At 37.0% G+C, this 23,949-nt stretch overlaps 1 protein-coding gene across 1 annotated transcript in view; it reads right to left on the reverse strand.

The window, feature by feature from the left end:
* The window catches only part of PRSS12 (serine protease 12), a 75,851-nt gene that overhangs the window by 16,874 nt on the left and 35,028 nt on the right, over nt 1–23,949 (reverse strand). The window contains 5 exon segments of the mRNA XM_055588038.1: nt 2,734–2,856; nt 3,739–3,817; nt 6,795–7,000; nt 15,100–15,241; nt 21,123–21,319. Coding sequence (XP_055444013.1) covers nt 2,734–2,856; nt 3,739–3,817; nt 6,795–7,000; nt 15,100–15,241; nt 21,123–21,319 — 747 coding nt within the window.

Genomic DNA, 23,949 nt, shown 5'->3' on the forward strand with positions numbered 1-23,949 from the left:
CGTCAGTGTCCTTTTTCAGCTTAGCTATGAATATGTTGAATCGGGCAAGGATAAGCACCCTGTTAACTCCATTATATTCTTTCTCATCATCTTTCTTCAAATGTCCAGACTATATGCTATTCTATCCAGGAGCAAGAGGGTCTTAACTTTTAATGTTCATAAGAATCATCAAAGATGCTTGATAAGAATGCAAACTCCTGGGTCTTAGCTCCAAAGATTCAGAAGATCTAGTATAGTGGCTCAGGAATCTGGGTTTTTAATAAACTGAATGTATCTACATAATACTATGGAGAAAAGACCTCATTTTAAAAATGACACTCTGCTTTTTTTCATCCCATGTGTCTCCCTCCTCTGGATTCCTATAGCTGCAATAAAACCTCATGCTAACAAGGCTGCTATCTGTCTTATTCTCCAAGATATTTCTAGTGCATGGCACATTTCTGGGAATATTACAGGCTCAGTAATTTTTTGTTAAGTTAATAAATGAATCTTTATTGTCTGTACCACTCATGTAACACATGAATATAATAAACCTACCAGTATATAGGTGAACTCTCAAACTCAACTATTACCCATGAATGACAGAAAATATGTAAAATACAGATTTGTGTCTTTTGCAGCACTTTGAACATGGAACATTAGTCCATAATTATTTATCAAAATAGGTAAGAGGAAATGAATAGAGATTCTAGAAACAAAGATATATGAGAACTTAACAACACAGTTGACATATCAGTGGGTAAAGAATGGAATGTTTAATTTTTAAAAGTACTGGAAAAACTAGCTATCCATAAGGAAAAATATAACATTAGGTCCCTTCCTTATACCATATACCACACACACACACACACACACACACACACACAAACTGTAAACAGATTAAAAATCTAAACAGGAAATGCAAAACTGTAAAATTTTTTGTAAAAACCTAGAATAGTATCTTCTTATGGGGCTAAAGAAGGATTTTAAAAATAAGATATACAAAGCTTTTATAAGACTTCAGAAACTGACACACTTAAAAATATTAAAATTGAAATATCTTCATAAGAAAAAGACCTTAAGCCAGTGAAAGGACATGCCCCAGACTGGTAAAAGGTATTTGTAACACATCATAACAAAGACTCTGTACAAAGAATATATCCAAAAAATGTTAAAATCAATTATAAAAGACAATTGAATAGAAAAATAAGCAAAGGATATAGACAAATAATTCACGAAAGAAGAAGACACGAAATTAGGAGAATAGAATTAAGAAGAAACCCAAAAACTCTTTAAGGCTGGCAAAAACTGAAAATGTTGATGATATGAGATTGAGATAGGGATGTGAGGAACAGGAACTTGCAAACCGCTGCGATATAAACTGATGCGGTTACTCAGAACATAAACTAGCAGTGTCTAGGAAGTGTGAGGGACACCCACACTCCTGGACCCAGAACACTGCGCCCACAGGCGTGTTCCAATGAGAGCCATACATCTACTGCAGCACTCTCTCTTAGTAATGACAGAATGGAAGCCACCTAACTATCCACCAGTAGGAGAATAAATACACTGTGGTTGGCTGCATCTCACAGTAGGACTTAACACACTCATATGGCAGTTAAACAAAATCTACATGGATGGATTGTAAATACACAATGAAGCCACATAGTCTCACAAATAAAAAAATACAAAACGAATTTTTGGTTGTAAGAATGTTTAACGCTATGGAAATGTTCTATTTAAGACATTTTTGGAGTATTTTTAAATACACAAAATTAGAATAGTGAAACCCCCTGTGTTCATCACCTTGCTTCAGTCATCATTAATATTTGCCAAGCAATGGTACACATTTTTAAACACTAAAATTCATGCTGAGGAAATGGCCATTATCCGGGGCCACTAAAGAACACAGGACATGGAGAAAGGACCACCAGGCCCTGCAGGTGCCGCCACCATGAGCAGTGTGACTCTGGCACGCTGAATTCCTCTGCAGGGCCTCCCCTCTGAACTGGAAAGACTTCAGATTGGGCTGATGAAATGCCTGGTGGTGGTTTAGTCGCTCAGTCGTGTCCAACTCTTTGCGACCCCATGGACTGCAGCCCGCCAGGCTCCTCTGCCCATGGGATTTCCCAGGCAAGACTACTGGAGTGGTTTGCCCTTTCCTTCTTCAGGAGACCTTCCCAACACAGGGATTTAACCCATGTCCCCAGCGTTGCAAGCGGATTATTTACCAATTGAGCCACCAGGGAAGCCCAAAATGTCTGAGACAACAGGAAATAACCAGGATGCAAACTGATAGGTACACACAGAGAAGTCTTTCTCTAGAAGACACAAAACACCAGGCAGACTCGAAGGTTCTAAAATTCAAATCAAAACACTACACGTGGACTCCCTATTCCTTAGCATTCAGAAGCAAATAATTTGAGGTCTCTTCCAGCTCTGTGGGCACATGATTTCATCCTCAGACATGTTCTTGGAGAAACAATAACATAGCTGCCTCCCCTCCAAAGACCCATCTTCTCTTCTCCCTAAACCTAGAGTTTGCTTTAATACCAGGGTAGCAAGTGACTTCCTGAGAGCTCTCTTTGCTCCTAACGTTACCCCCTTGCTTCCACGGCGCCACTGGAAGAGACGAGGAATGTCTGTAGCCTGTCTCTGACACTCCAAGTGTCCAGTATGCTGTAGAGCAGGAAGGGGCTGGAAGAACTGGCAAGCAAGGGCCAAACTGCATTACCTGGAAAGGCACACACATACCTCTTGAAGCAGTGTGCTGCTGTAAGGACCCAGCAGCTACTCAGGAGCGTGGCCCCACAAAGGAGCCTACCGTCTCCATGGGATGACTTCAGCCGGAGGGATACTTGCCAAGGCCAACTGCCCCTAAGAAGAAAGTAAGCCCCTCATCAGAAAAGCAAGGCACATCATCCAGTAAAACAATGACTTAGGCGTGCAGGTAGGAGGAAAGGAGTATAAAAGAGACTTGAAAATGTGAACTCCTTTCCTACTTTGAGAATGATATTCCTACAACTTTGAGCAGAACACCCTGAAGATTTGCCTATAGCATCTGTGTGCATAGCCCCTAACTGTGACATCCTTGGAAACAATTTGTGTCTTCTTTATATTTCGTGATTTGAAGCATATTTTCTCCCTCACCTAAACACCCTAAAGAAGTTGGGCTTTTTCTTTTTTTTTTTTCTGTTGGTCATGCCACATGGCTTGCGGGATCTCAGTTGCCCAGTGAGGGACTGAACCCGAGCCATGGCAGGGAAAGCGCAGAGTCCTAACCATTGGCGTGCATGCTAAGTTGCTTCAGTCATGTCCGACTCTTTGTGACCCCATGGACTATAGCCCGCCAGGTCCAGGGAATTCCCCTGAAGAAATATTTACTAGGCAAAGCACTGGTTTTCCATTTGTAAATTCAATAAGCAACAAAATTATATTAAGAATGAGTCAAGTCCAAAACAAATATATTCTAAATTAAATAAATGTGTAGTTATACAATTTTTCAGATTTCCTGGTAAATCAGTTTGTTTCTGCAACCCATCTATCTCATATATCAGGGGATAGTGATTTAAAGAACATGGTCTTTATAAATGAATATAGGTCAAAGGGCAGTGAAATTATCGGTGTAATCTGTATTTAGTTTAGAAAATAAAATAAGACAAATCCACTATATAATAGTAGAAAATGCCCCAATTTGTAATCCCCTCTCTGTATAAATAATTCTGTAATATGGAAAATCACTTCTGAAGAAACTTTTACCTTAAAGAATTCTTCCCACCAATGATCCGCTTCTGCCGACGGGGCAATAATCTCAAACCACAAACAGATGAGAGGGACTCTGAAGCAGAATGAGGTTTTTAATTAAACTACCACATTGCTGATACTGGGGCAGAGATACAAGTGACACATTTCCCTGCAGCTGCTTCCTCTATTTTAAAGTGCCTTTTCTCTTCAAATTATAGGCTATTTTTAACAATGGGCTTCCCTGGTGGCTCAGAGGTTAAAGCATCTGCCTGCAATGCGGGATACCTGGGTTTGATCCCTGGGTTGGGAAAATCCCCTGGAGAAGGAAATGGCAACCCACTCCAGTATTATTGCCTGGAAAATCCCATGGACAGAGGAGCCTGGTGGGCTATACTCTACTGGGTACCAAATAGTCCGACACAACTGAGCGACTTCACTTCACTTCACTTTCTTATAATAAAAATTGAAAGTTGTTTTCTCAGTTAACGAAGGCAACAGTAATTCACAGGTAGGCATGGAACTTTATGAGGTTTCCCAGAGTCAGCTCTGAGGAGGTTTCATGGACTGTTGAATGGTCGCCCTAAGGACGATCTAGTGCATCGTCCTCATGGTACCCACACCTACTCCTCTGCTGACTATGGAGACTGTTCAGGAGTTCAGAAATACTAAACAAGAGGACTACAAAAAATAATGATGATCTGAATTATTTAATTTTCACAGACAACACTCTTCCAAGCCACATATACACATGTAACTCAGAGAAGCAAAGCACAGTCCCAGGAAGAAATTCTGACACAAATTTACATTTATTCAAATAGCATATTAATATACGGAAAGGATTTACTAAGCCAGTTTAATTGGCAAATTGGACTTAAGGCTATGCAGTCAAACATCTCAAAATAACAGATTTCTGTCAAGAGTATTAAAAAAAAGAAGAGTTAAATTGAAAATATATGAAAAGGTGGTGTATAAAAGAGGAGTAAATAAGGTATGACTAGTTTTAAAAATATTTTTAGAAAGTGTGTGTGTGTGCTAAGTTGCTTCAGTCATGTCCAACTCCTTGTGACCCTGTGGTCTGGAGCCTGCCAGGTTCCTCTGTCCATGGGATTTCCCAGGAAAGAATATTGGAGTAGGCTGCCAATTTTTCCTCCAAGGGATCTTCCCAACCCAGGGATGGTTAAGTATATATGTGTAAAATACAGTATATACTGTTTTTCTATCAGAGTAGGAAGAAAGGGTAGGATTTGTGCCAAGACCATGAAAGTCTAGTCAGCATTAATATTCTCCCATAATAACCAGGTAAAAGGGAGCCAAACAGGATATCAGCACTAGATATTTCTTCATGGAGAAAGAGGTTCTGCAATGTGTACCAAGGTCACTAATTTGTCAAATGAGCTCAGAGACATGCCGTCAAACCTTAATCCTCATCTCTTATGATATGAGTCCTCTACATGATACTGTAAGGTAGAAGATACGAGAAAAACACAAGTTTCCAATAATGTTCCAAGTCAGGTCAATGCATATAATGCCAACACAAAGAATGATGTAATATTAAGCAAGCAAAACCGAAAGTTTACATCATTCTGGGGCAAAGTACCAGATTGCAAGAAAGTAAAATTTATTGAAAGCCATAAAATTCACTATTATAAAAAAGTTATAAAGTAAAATGAAACTCATTTATGAAAGGATCCCATTAGATGACCAAAAACTGATGGCTTGAGTTTTAATCACCTTATAGAAGTTAATAGGTCTTGAACCTCAACACAAAATCAAAAAGTTAATAAGTCAGATTCAGTAATCCAGTTGGTCTAAGATAAAATCTTTTTATTTCAGATATGGTAACACTGGGACCATGGAAAGGTATCAAAATGAACACTGCTACACCTTTGGAAGGCATTAAAGAAAATATATTAATAATGATGAAATAAATATGGTATTTCATATTTTAAAATAGGTTTATTTTACATAAAAATATGCTAAAATATTTCATAGTTACTGAATTTTTATGTTTTTCTACTGCTTAAGAAATTTTCCATAATCCAAAAAATTAGCTATGTTTACTTTGTAACTGTATGTAAATTACTGAAGGGAATTTAATTAAGTTACAGTCTATAGTTAGGAAAAACTGGCTTACCAATCATGTTTATTTCATGTAATATATATATGTATATACATATATATATATAAAACAAAGCATAAAGGGTTGCAAATATTCTTCACACTCAAAAGACTCTCAGATAATGAAGAATCACATTAACAATATCCAATTTATTGGATTGTCTTTAATAGTTATTAAAAGATGCTAGAAAAAGAGGATAATCAAGTATAGATACACCTGATTTTAAGAAAATCTTAAGTATCAAAATCATGAATTTTTAATCTACATAAATAAATGACTGTTCTTTTCATAAAACATAACCATAGTTTCCCCAAAAAAGCTAGTTTTTCCCCTTCTTCACTTAAAGCAGTATTTGTTTCATAAAAATTAAACTCAGAGTTTCTATGAACTCTTCTATTAATATAAGTATGAACTACCCATCACTGTATTATACTGAAAGATTACTTCTCATTTTCCTTAATTTCTTAAATTTCAGAAAGTAGAATCTACAAAAGATAATTTTCTTTTTGCAATTAATTTCAAAAACTATCCCTGTTAAGATACTAATAAGAGTGGAAGAAGTGCCCTTCTCTGATTCACCTTTAAATTTTCATTTCTTTCCTGCTTTTATGAAGCAAATATCATTTCTAAACCTTCAAGGATACCAGCAAGTTTGACAGTTTTATTATATTCAAAGAAGGAATGGTTACAAATGGCTAAGAATGTCAAAGGGGGACAAACTCAAGAGATTACAAAATCCTCTAAACCCACTTCTGCCCCTGAACTCTGTCCTCTCTGGGAGTCCACACAGGAAAGTTGGTGAAGAACCACTGCCTCTAAATACTAGCAGAAGGAACAAGGGGTTGAATATATTCTTATGGAAGGGAGTTCATTACCCAAGTGCTGCTCAGAATAATGACGTGGGGATGAGTATTCTTTGACCTTCATAGACACGTCCCAGAAGGTGACATACCTTTACTACTGTTTCCTGATGCTTTTTTCCCAAGATAATCACAAATAACTCCTGCGTCTTCACTGTGGCGGCAGTTGTGGTCTCCGATGTTTTGTCTGACACAGTCAGCCAGGGACCGTTCATTTCCTGTACACTTCACGTTATCCATATGGATGGGTCCTTCCCCTTCCCCAAAATACGCCATGCTCCTTGCTCTGGCTGGGCCCCTGGAAACAGAGCATTCTTGAGGATGTGGAGAGTCAGTCAATCATACATTTGAATAAATCACAACATACACTCTCATCCAAGTATATTTCTTAACTTTCATATATTAATATTAGCATCTATATGTGCTAAAAAATTATTTCATGACTATCAAAAAAAAAGCTTGAGAGGTAATAACTATACATTCTTTGTTATCATATTCCACGGCTTCTTGATTACATCTTAATTTCTAATAAGAAAGTCGCATGTCAAAAATTTATGATAGTCTTAAACTCTAGTTAAAGCAGGAAAAAAAATCTTCTCAAAAATATCTACTCTATTCCAGACCATAATACTCTCTTAAAATTGGTTTCCAAGAAAATTATGCTGCTACTGCTGCTAAGTCACTTCAGTCGTGTCTGACTCTGTGTGACCCCATAGACGGAAGCCCACCAGGCTCCCCTGTCCCTGGGATTCTCCAGGCAAGAACACTGGAGTGGGTTGCCATTTCCTTCTCCAATGCATGAAAGTGAAAAGTTAAAGTGAAGTCGCTCAGTCATGTCCGACCCTCAGCGACCCCATGGACTACAGCCTTCCAGGCTCCTCCGTCCATGGGATTTTCCAGGCAGGAGTACTGGAGTGGGGTGCCATTGTCTTCTCCGAAGAAAATTATGAGAATTAAATAATTACCTAGGGAGCTAAGAATTTTTAAAGCCCACTTTAGAAGTAAAAACGCACAATTTTCAACTGAAAAAGAGAAAACCAGGAACCATAGTTAAGAAGGCAGAATTACTTTGGGTATATCACTTTTCTTTGGTTTCTCTCTTTTTTTAATAATATATTACTTCTTATTAAATATCCAAATACAAAATTTTCAGTGAAGTATTTCAAACTAACACCATATTCAAAACTCAGTTCCTGTTAATGACATGATTATGAATGGCCAAGTTTTAATGTTTGAATTATAGGAAAATTATCCTTGTAACTTCAAATTAGGGAAAGATTTGTTAAAAAAAATAAAGCATAGATGGTATACCTTAAATTAAAAGACTGATAAGCTCAACAAAAATTTAAAAATGCCACTTCACTAAAAACCACCAAAGGAAAGTGAAAAGATAAATTTTAAAGTTGATGAGTATGTATACTATATATATATGTGTGTGTGTGTGGTGTGTGTGTGTGTGTGTGTTGATGAATGCATTCTCTAACAGAGGGAAATAGCATACAATATACAAATAACTCAAATTTCATTTATAAAATAAAAAACCAGCAACCAATAGAAAAGCAGGAGAGTTTTAAATCAAAAGAAACTGTCTTATTAAAAATGACAATATAGACCAGATTGCTAATATTAAAATACTTTCTACTTAGTTAGGATAAGGTTATTATACTTTCCTTATAGTTATGCAAGGAACTCAGGCAAAGTAGTTTATTGATATAGATTATCTGAGGAATTTGCTTGAATAATCCCCTTTCAGCTGAGACCTGGCCTCACAGGCTTGTAGCTGGCAGTACATTCATTTCAAAAATGTTCCCTAAAATTTCTTCTGTATTAGTGATGGCTACTCTGACATAAATTGCAAATAAAAATAAGATATAACCCATTAGAAATACTTACAGTCATGGAAGATCAAACAGGCAACTTTAAAGTTACTCTTTAATTCTTTCTACATATAAAACTTTCAATAGTTGCATAAGTAAAAAATGCTCATTGTATCAAGTTTGCAAAATAAAAGCATTAAAAAACCCCAACAACACACTGCTAGCATTTGGCACACATTTATGGGGAAAATATTAACTACAATTTTTAATTGTTAAAAAAAACTCATTGTACAGACTAGTGGATCTCAAACTAAGTGGATGATTCTTATGAAGGTGGTTCTGCATCAAATTTCAGTGTAGGGGAAAAAAAAAGCTTATTGTCTTACTGTTGCACATTTATTTTAAAATTTTTATAGGTTTTACAAGTATATACATTCTTATATATTAATCTTTGTGAACAGCTTAAATTTCTTCCCAGAAGTGAAATTTTTTATTCAACAGATATAAACATTTCTTAAGATTCTGGATATATACATTGTTTCATGTAAGACAAGTCTTTGGAAAGCAAATTATGCATATGAAATATGTATAATAAAATATAACCTATTTAAAGGAAAGGTAGGAGAAGGCAATGGCACCCCACTCCAGTACTCTTGCCTGGAAAATCCCATGGATGGGGGAGCCTGGTGGGCTGCAGTCCATGGGGTCGCTAGGAGTTGGATATGACTGAGCGACTTCACTTTCAATTGTCACTTTCATGCATTGGAGAAGAAGATGGCAACCCACTCCAGTGTTCTTGCCTGGAGAATCCCAGGGACAGGGGAGCCTGGTGGGCTGCCATCTCTGGGGTCGCACAGAGTCAGACGTGACTGAAGCGACTTAGCAGCAGCAGCAGCAGCAGCAAAGGAAAGGTACTTTTCTGATTTACTTTGTACATCACAGTTCTGATCTGTCTGGAATTTATTTCTGTTAATATTAGTGAAGGATCTAACTTTATTTCAGTCCCTAAAGTAACTGTCCTAATAACTCTTCCTGCTGACTTAAAGGGCATTTTTATTTCCTTATTTATCATGCTTGTAAGTATACAAGCCACTTCTCGGTCTTTATAGTTCAATAATTCTACATATTAAAATTACCTTTGGGCGCCTTTAAATTATAGCACAATCTGAACCCCACTGGATGTCAATTAAAGTAGAATTAAGATGTTAAGTAAAGAGGGAGTGGGGCCAGGCCTGGGTAATATTTTTTATGTCCAAAGTGATTTCCATGCACAACCAAGGCTATTAACCATCACTGACCTCTTTGCCTATTCCTGTGCCAATTTCACATAGACTTGATTTCAGATGAATTTGGAAGTTAAGCCCTTCTCCCCATCCACCATACAAACCAAGAAAAACAAAGACTTCGATGAGGAGAGCATTTACTGTACAGATTAATTTCTATTTTGTCTTCCCATTCAGAGTTGTGGAGTATCATAAAGTCTTACAGCTTCTGTAAAAATTTACTAATAGCTTTTTTTAACATAGACCTCAATTTTTGTGAAGTTTATTCCTTGAACTTTTTTGAGTTTTGTACCTTTTATAAATGACATTTAAAAAAATTTTCTACTTAGCATATAGGAACATTATTGCTTTTTAAAAAATATTTATATTTCATATGTTACATTAATAAACACTAGTTCTAGTGTCTTTTCAGATGATCCTCCTAGGTTTTCTAGGTGGACATTGCATTATTCATATAACAATTCTGGCTTTTAAAAAATTCCAATACCTCAGTTCTTAATGATTAGTGGAAACTCCAGATAATACTGAGTCATTGCAGTAAAAACAGGCACACTTATTTGTTCCTATTTCATGCTTGTTTGTGATAATAGAGTTAAGGTAGTTTTACTCTATTCTTAGCATCCTAGGAGATATGAGACAAGAATACTGATTTTTATCATGTAGTTTTTCAACATTATTATGATAATCATATATGTTTTCATTTATAGACAACACACCAAAATACATTAAATTGAATGCTTCAGCTGAACTACTCTCATATTCTTACAGAAAATTTGAGTGATATTGTTCTTTTAATATACTGCTGATAAATTCATTAATATTTTGTTTAGAATTTTTAATATAGATTCATGAGTTTTCTTTTGTGTATGAATCCTTGTCTAGACTTAAAATCAAATTATATTAACTTCATAAAGTGAATGGAAAGATTTTCATTTCTTTTTTTTTTTGCTGTACAACAACTTTTATATTAATAACTCAGGAGCCATCTGTGTCTTAAAGACTGGCCAAAACGCTTCAGCAAAAAGTCAACAGTCAGTTCTCCTGTCATTAGTAATTTACTTTAATTTATTTGGGTTTTCTATCTTTTGTATCAAGTGTAAAAATTTTTTGTTTTGGCTCGAGTTTTTAGGTTTTTCTTTTTTCTTTTTTCTTTTTTTTTGGCTATGCTGCATGGCTTGTGGTATCTTAGTTCCCCAACCAGGGCTTGAACCTGGGCCACCGCAGTGAAAACACCAAGGCCAAACCACTGGACTGCCAGGGAATCCCCTTGACAATTATATTTTTTGCTGAAATGTACAGTTTCCTAGATAATTGTTCATTTCATCCAGATGTGCAAATTCATTGGCTAAAAGTAAGTTTATAGTATTTTACAATTTTTATCCCTCTGTATCTGTGCTTATATTTCTTCTCTCTAATGTTTACTTATATTCTCTTTTTCTTAATCAGAATTGCCAGAAATTGTTATCTCATTAATCTTTTTTTAAAAATGGAAATAATTGCTGATAAGTGCCTGTGTAATGAAGAGCAATTTGAAATTCAAATAGCCATAATTTGAAGAAAATTGAAAATTAATAACATCCTGAAACTAATATCCAAGATGATTCCCATCAGTTTTGGGTGTGACGATGACCAAAGGGAGAAAGCAAACAACGCTAAGCTAAATGTCTTGATATTTTTCAAGAAGGGGAAATTACAGATAATTTGTGAAATTGGTAAGAAAATATCTGAATATCTTTGCTAAAAATTTAAACAGAATTTCTAGTAAAACAAGAATGCTGAAATTTCAGACAATTAGAGATAGCAAAGAAAGAATATTAGATTGCTTGTGAATCGAAAGCCAGAAGGTCATACAAAGAACCAAAAATAAAGCATGATAGATAGCATAAAAGTAGATGACAGGTGGAAGTAAACATGTTGAAAATAAAATTAGACTCATTAAATAAACCAAAAGGATGATTTCTTAGCAATTTACCAATCAATGCACAAACTAAAGAGAATGTACCATTTTAGATATATTAACAAGTATATTAGAACTAGAGAACATTTTAACTAATAAAAGTACATAATTAAAGACATTCTCAAAGATATAGTGAAATCTAATACATTTTTCTTTGACTTAAAAAATAATTAAAGACTGTGTCACCTATAGGGACTTCTGGATTACAAGCATGAAATAATTCATAACTGATAATTTCAGTGAGACAATAGGCTCTAATACATGAGTCTTTAAACTGAGACCTGGGTTTGATCCCTGGGTTAGGAAGATCCCCTGCAGAAGGGAAAGGCTACCCACTCCAGTATTCTGGCCTGGAGAATTCCATGGACAGTCCATGGGGTCGCAGAGAGTCAGACACGACTAAGCAACTTTCACTTCACTTCACTTCACTTCACTTCAACTGAGTATCAAGCACTCCTGGGAGTAGATGATGATTTTCCAAGAAATCTGGCAACTGATACATAGATCATCAAAATCCATGTGTATTCTCTCCTAAAACTGGTCTTGTTAAGTCAAGATCAACTTCTCTTTCAAAATTTCCCTTTTCCCACTACACAAAAAAAAAGGCATGCCTTTCACTCAGCCAATCCAACCACAGTGCATTGCTCCAAGATTTAAAAGCCTCTGAAGTCGCCAAAAGAACAGTTCAAAACAAACGATAGCAATGAAGCCTCCTGTTATCCAAGGACCCAAACCCCAACCCCATCGGTCTAGGAAATGAGAGCTTTTGTCAACTTTTCTTTCCTGTGTTGTTTTTAATTAGTTGTGTACCAGAAATCATAAAATCCTGAGAGCAACTTGTTAGAAGAATTTAATTTTTCTCTATCTCACTCTCTGCATGTGTACACACACACAGTTTTTAAAATATAGTAACATTAGGATTCTGTGGGGAAAGAAAATTTAAACTAAAATTTCAAGGAGAAAAAGGAACTATGTAAAATTTGTGAAGGTCAAAGAAGGACTTATTCATGTATTTTTTAAATGAATGACAGTATCAAAACACTATACTTATGTTTTACTGGATATAATTAAAAGAATGATGTAATTTCAACTTTTAAATGTCATATACAAATATGCCAGAAATTAAACTCTTTGCAGCTATTTAAACATAAGATTAAAAATTAGATATAGTTAGTTTTAGGTCTCTATTAAGGCAATAGGGATGGGCTTCCCAGGTAATGTTAGTGGTAAAGAAGCTGCCTGCCAGTGCTAGGAAACGTAAGAGACGCGGGTTCAATCCCTGGGTAGAGAAGATCCCCTGGAGGAGGGCACGGCAACCCACTCCAACATTCCTGTCTGGAGAGAGGTATGGTATTGCTGTCATGGACAGAGGAACATGGTGAGCTACAGTCCATAGGGTTGCAAAGAGTTGAGCACGACTCAAACAACTGAGCACACAGGCAAAGCAATAAGGACACACCCTTTGAAAATTCTTTTAAGGGATATAACTCCAATAAACACAAAGTGCAAGAGCAATGTCATATTGAAGCATGCACTAATGGAATCACGCAAAGTTCGAAAAGAATGCAATCTCCATCATGGCTATTTAGTCCTAACGAGGTTAGCTGATCGCAACACATTCTCTCTCAACCCTCTAAAAACAATGTGCTCATATGCTAGACTTTGTCAGACATTATGTAATACACCATTAAAGAGTGTGTTTTACTTTCGGTCACTCTAAGTGCATCTATATTAGTTACCACTCACGTTCCTGATTTTTATTACTTCATTTCTGTTTCTTACATTATGAAAAAGCTAATGCTATTTTGATTCTCAGTGTTTCCAAGTACTAACCCTCAAGTGCAATATAGCTGGTGGGGGACAGTTCTCTGGTATTCTTATTAAGAAACCTCTTCTGACATCTTCAAAGCTTTCTGGATTGATTTCTACAACTAAATGCTTTATTAAAGATTTTTAATAATTCAAAGTAGACATGGGGGAAAAAATCCCCTATTCTAATCACATGCTTATTTATAAATTCTTATAGGAAATTCTATCTCCTCTCAGTGGGAAATTATAAAAACAAGTATATGTTCAAATATATGTAGACTGATCAAAAGCTGAACGATCCTCTTCTAAATATCATTTGATGGCAAATTGTAGCTTGTACACTAGAAGATGACCATCCACTTTGTCATAGTAACATTAAATTACTGATTTATGTATTAAGCTTTATTTTAGAAACAACTATAAACTAAGGGGCTTCCCTGGTGGTTTAGTGGTAAAGAGTCTGCCTGACAATGCAGGAGACATGGGTTTGATCCCTGATCCCGGAAGATTCCACATGCCAAAGAGCAAATAAGCCCCTGAGCCACAACTATCGAGCCTGTGCTCTGGAACCCGGGAGCCACGACTGAGGCCACATGCTGCAACTACTGAAATCAATGCACTCTAGAGCCTGTGCTCCACAACAGGAGAAGCAACCACCACGAGAAGCCCACACACCACTGCTAGAAAGCAGCCCCGCTCGCCGCAGCTAAAGAAAGCCTGCACCACACAGGCCCAGCACAGCCAAAAATAAATAAATGCTTTAAAAAATAAAAACTATCACTTTCACTTTTCACTTTCACGCATTGGAGAAGGAAATGGCAACCCACTCCAGTGTTCTTGCCTGGAGAATACCAGGGATGGGGGAGCCTGGTGGGCTGCCGTCTATGGGGTCGCACAGAGCGGACACAACTGAGGCGACTTAGCATCAGCAGCTAGAAGCAATGGCTCAGTATTTCCTAACTTAATGTTCACAGTGACTGTACAAATAACAAGAACCAACTGCAAATAACAAGAACTACTGCAAATAACAAGAACCAATTGTAATTTCAGCAAAAGCAGAATCCCTTATAAGGCTACTGTGTTGCGACATAAATCACAGAGAACAGGTTAATACCTTTGGCTGACAGAAGCATTGTTATGAATATTGTTGTTTTTGTTTAGTCGCTAAGTTCTGTCCAACCCTTTTGCGATCCATGGACTGTAGCTGGCCAGGCTCCTCTGTCCATGAGATTTTCCAGGTAAGAATACTGGAGTGGGTTGCCATTTCCTTCTCCAGTGTTATGAATAATCAAGAGTTATTTGACTATTTGTTATTAGGTAAAAGCTACATTTCTTAAGTAACATCATGTATATGTCTTGTAAGAGTATAGAAAAATTTAAACAGACTCCGTATTTCTTTACCATTCTCAATCAAGTCAGCATGCTGCCAGTATTTTCAACTGAATCATAAATACTAATTTTATACAAGAACAAGAGTAAAAAAATCACAAATTTTGTAAAGCAACCATCCCAAATAATTAGGTTTTCTTACTTGTAGCCAAGCTGTCGACAGATCACAGTTGCATCCTTATCAGTCCACCCATCATCACAAACTGTTCCCCACTGGCCATTGATAAAAACCTCCACTCGTCCTTCCTTCTTATTTTCTCCATCCATCAGTCTGATTGGAAAACCTAAGTCGCGAGTTAAAAGTAATACTCATTATTACTTTTATAAGAGCCAAAACAAGCAAACTGATGTTAAAGCATCAGAGACTTTATAAAATAGTATTTGCTTTTAAAATGAGCTAAATATTAAATGGACAGTGAGAGAGAGGACATACCAATTTAGAAAAAAAAAAATTTTATCCACTTTTGCAATATCTTTTGAAGCCTTGAGGTCAGAGTGCTTATCTTGCTCAACTTTATATTCCCAGCACTTGAGACAGTGCCTGGCATTATAGAGTACACTGGAGTGGGTTGCCATTTCCTTCTCCAATGCATGAAAGTGAAAAGTGAAAGTGAAGTCGCTCAGTCGTGTCCGACCCTCAGCAACCCCATGGACTTCAGCCTTCCAGGCTCCTCCATCCATGGGATTTTCCAGGCAAGAGTACTGGAGTGGGGTGCTATTGCCTTCTCCGAGAGCACACATTACATCTGTTTATTGAATAAATGAATATATAGCACTGTAAAACTGTGTATGATCTTATTACCTCTAACTTCTAGTTAGTAAAAGACATTAACTTAGAATTGTTTTTGTTCTACATCTACTCACTTATCCATCAACATACCTAGAAATTATATTCCAAAGCTAGTATTTTTAAGAAGAATTTTTAAATATACTTTAGGATGCATGAGTAACTTGAAAGATGGAAGAGAAGGAAAAAAAAAAATGGAAGCAACTAATAAGGACAATTTCCATCTCAGGCTTCCTATTTACTATTGATTCCCAAGGAAGGGCTTAAGTCATAAAAATCATTAAAGATGTAAAAGTTGAGAAACTGATCTCTAGCAAACTGGGCATTTATCTGAATTATGCAAAAGAAATGACTTGTAGAGTTTTCACACATCTGTATGGACACCAATAAATATGGTTTTGTTTAATTAAAAGCCCTCATTATGGCTTGCATACTGCCTGGGGTTGAATTGTGAAGCCATTAGAATGGGCTCTAATCCAATTTGTACACAGAGATACACAGAAGGAAGATGTTGTGAAGAGAAAGAGGGAAAAAACAGCCACCTACAAGCTGAGGAGAGAGGCCTGGAACAGATCTTCCCCTCCCAGTCCTCAGAAGTACCCAACCATCGCGCACACCTTGATTTTGGTCTTCCAGATTCCAGAAGTGTGAGACAATAAATACCTGTTGTTTAAGCCACTCAGTGTGTGATTTGTTACAGTAGTCCAAGCAAACTAATACACTTTCTTTACATTATCTAGTTACTAGAAGGGTCTCCAGCTTGCGCCTCTAAGATTGATAAGGATTCAAAGAATACCATCCAACATGGTGAAATTATCAGAACCTAAGGAGGTGACGTAAGCAGCTAATAAACCAAGTATCATTCAATATGTGTTCAACCCCATGTATGTAATCTCTAGATGACATTTTTTAACTGAAAGGAAACACAGCTGGCAAGATAGACACATCCTACTTTGATTCCTCAAATTCTTCTTTGTTGCCCCAGAGTTGCTGGCTCTCTAATCTCTGATCATACTCACTTCATGGAACAGGCATCATAGTGGAATCAATACAGCAAAGTCAAAATAACAACCTTCTCTATGCGTTGTTTACATTAGCTAGAAAATTTTTGTGATAGGCATGTTACAAAACACAATATATTTAAAACTTTACATTTCTTATTATTGTACCTGAAGTTTAGGGAGTCTTTGCAAGAGGAGCAAGGGGAAAAGTGATTCTCAAAGAAAAACTTTAAAGAGATGAAATTCTTCAGTTTTTGATTTTTACACTTTTTAGATCTTTGGTGCAAAATTAAGAAATCATACACACATGGAATTAGATCTCCACATTCCATCCTAGTTGTTTTATGGGCAGTTTTTCACATTCCATAAAAATAAAAATGATAAAGTATTTTTAAAGCCTAAGTTGCATACTTTGTAAAAATAATACACACAATATTTCTGAACCTAATTTTAGCCACTCATTTTATTAAATCATTGGATTTTTGATGCTTGAAGGGAAACTGAATGACAGAAACTATTCTATTAATACCACCTCACTAAGTTCTTTTTGTTGTAGCAATAATAACATACATGATTTATTTCTAAAATCTTAAAATGCTTGGGAAAACTAAACAGAGTATATAGTACCTTTCATTATATATCTCAAACTCTGATTACAACAGAGTTTTCTTTATTTCAATTTTCCTATAAAACTGATTTAATACATTATTTTTAAGAAAATAATATTTTTCCTAAAAGAAAGATAAAATCTAGCATAAAAGTAGAAGTTGAACTTTATACTGTAAAATTCAGAGACAATGAAGTGTAAAAGATATCTCTGTTAAGATTTAATACTCTGAACTTTAGAATTAATGCAGTAGTGGTGGAGAGTAGTCTTAGGGCAATCAGGGCAAATAAGTTTGAGATAGGATGTGGAAAATTTGGTAATTAATAAACTTATTTAAATTTTTAAAAAAGAATGCAATATTAAAATAAGAAATCTACATATTTACCATCCCACAAATTTTCCCCAACTAACATAGGCATTAACTAACTACATTTGTACTAAATCACCTTTACTGACCTAGAATATTGTTTTTGAGCATTCCATCTACCACACACCTAAAATTAGGAAGTGTCTACTGAACTACTACTAATTTTGAGAAAAGTTTCATTCACAATTAAAGTTAAGGTCAATGAGTTGCCTTTAAACAGGTGAATACTCTAATAGTCTAACAGCTCTTATCATAGTGCCAGAGAAGTGAAAAAACTAAATTGTTTTTAAACTGCACCATTCCACGATCTCTTTGCAGTCCTTTTTGATAACTGGGAAAGTAATGATCTCTTTGGATGAATACATGGTAACCTGATTCTATTGCAAAAGAATAATTTGGCTCAGATATAATGTTTTTTGGACAAATGAACAGTTAATATATTACCAAAATTAGGACCAAAGAATTCATAATAATCTCATATTAATAATTATCACCCTGAACTTTTTTAATTTTTTAAAAATATAGCTATCAATATAATCTTAGAAAATTTAAGATTTTAAGGAAATTGAAAGGATTAGTTGTCCTAACTGTATGTGTATATTTAACCACACAGGTCTTCAGAGAACTGAGACTGTAGTATTTGGTATGCTTCCCGGGTGGCACCAGTAGTAAAGAACCCACCTGGCCAATGCAGGAGAGAAAAGAGACGGGGCGGGGGGTTGGGGGGTGATCCATCCCTGGGTTGGGAAGATCCCCTGGAGGAGGGCATGGCCAACCCACTCCAGTATTCTTGCTTGGAGAGCCCCATGGACAGAGAAGCCTGGCAGGCTATAGTCCAAAGGGTTGTAAAAAGTCAGACACGACTGAAGTGGCTTAGAACACATGCATAGTATTTATAATACTTCATCACATGGAGTACTGATGGATTATGCCTGAATAGATCACTCCATGATCCAAATACCTGCTATCTGGGGCTAAGAGTTTCCATTTCTAGCAAACAGGCTCTCTGTCTCCCAACCACATGTAATTATTCATCACATAATCCTAAAGGGTCATAAATCCTTTATAGGAAGAAAGAAGCAAGGGAGGAGATCAAACAGAAATAATTTAAAATATGACCTATGAGGGACAGGGTAAAATGCTGTATTTCTACCTGGTATCATTAGTGCTAGATTAGTGGAGTACATCACTATGATCCCCCAGGTCAGAGTACAATGGGGAATCAACATACACTTTGACAAATTAAAGTATGCGTGCTGAACTGCGTGCTCAGTAGTGTCCCACTCTTTGTGACCCTGTGGACTGCAGTCCGCCAGGCTCCTCTATCTGTGGAATCTTCTAGGCAAGAATACTGGAGTGGGTTGCCATTTCCTTCTCCATTTCCTTCCCAACCCAGGGATCAAGCCCACATCTCCTGCATACGGCGTCCTGCTTGCTCCTGTCACTGAGGTAGCCTCTTGGGCTGAGAGGAGAGGACAGGGATTCACAGCAGGCAAACGCCAGGGCCCGCCGCACCTGCCTTGCTGGGCCGAGGGCTCACGGGCGACCGGCGGTCCTAGTAAGGGGCTCCGGGCCAGCACTGCGCCTGCAGCAGGCTCTCCATGAAGGCCGGGTAGTCCAGGTTCCACCCTGAGTCCTCTGCGGTGCGAGGGGTGCCCACCCGAGGGCGCTTGGTGGCCTTCACCTCCTCTCCGGAGAAGATGCTCTCCTGTGGGGCCCCTGTGCTGACCGACAGCTGGGACCAGACCCTCTTGGGGAGCTTCTCATCCAGGGTGAGGATGTCACCACACTTCACCATCAGCTGGGACCCATCCTCGAACTCCACCTGGTAGATGTGACTGGTCACAGAGGAAATGAATTTGACCCTGTAGAGGTTGCCGTTAGTCCACCGGAGCTCCACAAACTCGCCCTCAGGTGGCGGGCCCAACCGGGCTCAGTCTCTACTAGTGATGCTCTCTGGATACAGGTTGTCACTATAGGATCCGTCATCAAAGCTCACTTCGTAGAAGGTCTGTGTGGTGGTGCCGACGACGCGGCACCAGTAGTAAAGCCCGTTGCGGTTCTTGGTGATGACCACCAGGCCCAGGGACACGGCCCTCATGACCTGGACGTTATGGCCCCCCGACTTGTGCTTGAAGCAGGTGATGGAGACGATGTAGGGCCAGTCATCCGGCTCCATGAGGATGCGGGCGGCGTGGGCGCAAGTCACGTGGAAGGAGGTGGCACATTACCACTGTGCCACCAGGGAATAGTTAATACTGTGGAATTCAACACATCCCATTGTTTTATAATATGAAGATTCCAGCTTCAGAGTCTCAAAACAGGAAGATATAAAAGGGGCTGACTCAAGCTTGAGATGAGACTTAAGGACCACCAGTGATTATTTCAACATTTATGTACCAAAAAATACAGTATAGATACAAACAGAGCTATGGTAAAGTCCTGGCAAGTCTTCTGAATATCTCCCTCTATACTTTTCATTCATATTTATTCGGGCTCCCCATCAGATGTTAAGTCTGTCAAGGATATATAGTAGTTGCTCTCTGCTCACAAAAGGACCTTTATCTAAGAATATTTAAGGTCTTCCCTGTAGCTCAAATGGTAAAGAATCTGCCTGCAATGCAGGAGACCCAGGTTGGACCCCTGGGTCGGGAAGATCCCCTGGAAAAGGAAATGGCAACCCACTCCAGTATTCTTGCCTGGGACAGAGGAGCCTAGCAGGCTACAGTCCATGGGGTCAAACAAGTTGGACACAACTGAGTGATTAACACTACACATGAATATTTTAGACTGTTAGGTGAGCTAAGTACCTTTTATCTGACTATAAGTCTGAAGAAATTTGGAATGAGGGCCAAAATAAGTGATGCTAATGGGTTTCTTAGTAACAGGATATCTTAGAAAGATAGGTGGGCTGTTTACTCCAATGAATCCACCTTGGAGTCCAGTGAGAAACTTGAAAGATCTATGTTAGGACACAGCAGTGGCTGGCTGACAAGCAATGATTGACAAGGCCTCAGGACTAAAGACAAATGAATCATGGAGGGTGGGAAAGAGACCTATTGTTTTGTTCTGATTTATTTTCAATCCTTTCTCAAATAGTTCGTTAGAATTCAAGCTAAATGAGAGGCAGAATAGGTAACTAATCAGTTGGGGAATGGACATTGCAGTTTCTTTCTTCCATCTTTCAGATACATGAGAAACGGAGGCTGATGGGTAGAGAAAAATTAGGAGTAAAATTTTGTAATATTGGTGGAAAGACTCAAAAGACTATTTTTCTCTGAAATAAAATTACTAAAAATTAGAGCATCTAGGAAAATAGACTTTTTGAAAAGCCAGAGACCAGTGGCTAGACGTGCGGTGGCTACTGGAATATGAATACTCTAGAGCTGTGGCAGGACCTCACCCAGGGAGAATCTGAATCCGTTCCCGCCGGGGTAGCAGGAGATGCCAACATCTTCCCGATGGCTGCAGTCATGACTTCCCCAGGGTCTCCGCGAACACTGAAGGAAACTGGCTTCCTTTCCCGAGCAACTGACCCCATCCAGCCATATGGGTCCCATGCTCTCTTCAAAGTGGTTTGCAGAGGCTTGTTTGCCATATCTGTGGCAATAAAACAAACATCATGCACACAACTGCTGTCTCTTGTTTCAAGGAACCACAAACCATAAAACAAGCAACCTCATTAAGTGTCATGACTTCAGAGGGTAAGTATTTGTTCTTTCTCCTATCCTGAGAACTCAGTTCTAACAGTAGTGTTCACTACATCACATATTTTCATGATCTTAACAATGTTTGATTGATTGAATGGGTAACGAGTAGATAATTAATCCTATTCCCCCAACCATTCTTGTGTTTTGTCTACAATTTAACCCACCATCCAGAGAGAATGCAGACAGATAAATGTCAAATTCCTGACCGTGGAAATAACACAGTGCACCAGAAAATGAGAACTCTTGTATCAGCCTCTGAAAGCCTTCTGAGTGCATTTGATATCATTAGCTCTCTAAGCCCCTTTCCTATCCTGTCTTCCAAAATAAACCGTGTGAGGAATTTCCTGGAGGTTCAGTGGTTAGGATTCCACACTTTCACTGCCAAGGGCTGCAGGTTCAATTCCTGGTAGTGGAACTAAAATACTGAAAGCTGCATGATGCAGTCAAAGAAAACATATAAACAAAAAATAAAAACAAAATGTATGTATTGGTTTAGTGATTTCTCAAGAATCATTCCAATCCATGATGAAACCTGGATTTTAACCCGTCAAAATCAGAGTAATAACAGTGCTTTTTATAAGGTTACATAAATCTGACTTTTTAAACTTTCATGAATTATATTTGTGTTTCAATTGACTTTATTTGTAACACTGCCCTACTGAAAAAGCCTAAGTGTATTATAATATATATACACACTGTAGAAATAGGAAGGATCCACAAAATTAAAAATTAGCAAATAAGTCAATCTCTACCTTCATTCATCTTCTCCCCAGTTTGGTTCTTTTGTTCTGTAAAATTCAAACAAGCCTCCAGAAATCCCTGGGCTAAAAGATATCTGAAGTGTCTTTCAATTGGTCTATATAAATAATTAAACTCTAACTCATAAATTTTATGTTAGCCACTTCCATTCATTTTACTATTTCTGTATTAAAAATATGAAGAGATCTTTCGGTCTGAAAGATGAATGTTCCTAATTTTTTCCCATGCACTTATTTATTAAATTTACTTAACATGATGAACATTTCAATAAATTAAAACAAGGCAACTTTCAATGTCATTCTAAGACCTCTATTTTGCTTACTGATCAATTCTTAGCTAGAAAAGTAATTATCCTAAATTCCATACTGCTATCACTTTCAACTTACACCAGGTTTCCACAAAATGCAGCAATCTGATTACATCCGTTCATATCAATTATGTAAGAGACAGAAGAGGCCATTTTGCTTTGGGATTTCGTTTGTATGACAAAACCCAGAGTTCACCCTCTTTTTCACTCCAAAACAGCATTCTCTTTCAGAAACTCCTCTGTAAACTAAAATGTAACTGTAGCAGGTGCCTGTTCTACCTTCTAACACAATCATTTAGAATTTTAACAAATACTGAGAACACTTTCAGAACCATTAAGTTCTGGTACTCTGTATATGCAAGAAAAACTTAATGTATCTGTGAAACAAAATAAATAAAAAATGGAGGAAAAAATCAGCATTTATTCAATTGTTTTCACTAATAAGGCAAAATATGAGAACAGTAAACAACAGTATGTTTGAATTTTTCTAAACTTGTGAAAATGGGATACAGTTCTCAGACTAACAGAGATTTACTCAGATGAAATGGCATTTTAAAGTAATTCTTATTAATTAAACATCAATATTTATTTGGCTAGCATGTCATAGCCCTTGATCTCATAATTATAATTAACTGCACTGCCCATGAAAATTCAAAATATTTGTCAATCGCATACATCTATACCTTTTGATGTTTTTATTTACAACAGGAAAATTTAAACTAATTTAAATATTAAGTAAATTATAGTATGAACATCATCAGTTTTGTTATTAAAAATTATGACTACAGTAATATAAAGTTTAAAAAGTGAATAGTAAAATTATATATTTACTACTAGAGCTGTTACAAAGTTATACACAAGTTTTAATAACAGAAAAATTAGGGGTAGTTTTTTATTTTCTCTTTTTTCCAAATCTCTAAAATTTTATATTACTTTTACAACTTTAAAAACATGTTTAAACATAGCTTGAATGTTTAGCTTGAATGAAAGCATATTTTTAAGTTTTAATATTTGCAATTAATTCTATCTCAAGCTGAAATAATATAATTTTGCTTATTTCTTTTAAACATGAGACAATTACTTCAAGTATGACATAGAAATATGGAAAATAAGAAAGAATGGGCATTCATGGGCCTCATTCAGATATTAGCTCAAAGGCATCATTTGCAATTACTTCAAGCAACTTAGGTCTTTACTCTGGAATGCATTATGTGTGTGACATGAAATATATTGCTCAAAGTGTGATACTCAGTTTTTAAGAGAATGAGGTCAAGGGTGAGTTCAAAAGGTCATCTCATGACAAGAAAGCTGTTTTTCTCAAATAAAAGTGATAATTATCATCACATTATGAGAAAGGAAATAATGTAATACCAAAGAATTTGACATTGGACTTCTCTGCAATTTTAAACACAGTGATGTTATTACTAACAACATCCAATAGTAGCAATGCATCA

Source organism: Bubalus kerabau, chromosome 7, assembly GCF_029407905.1.
Source record: "Bubalus kerabau isolate K-KA32 ecotype Philippines breed swamp buffalo chromosome 7, PCC_UOA_SB_1v2, whole genome shotgun sequence".
NCBI lineage: Eukaryota > Metazoa > Chordata > Mammalia > Artiodactyla > Bovidae > Bubalus > Bubalus kerabau.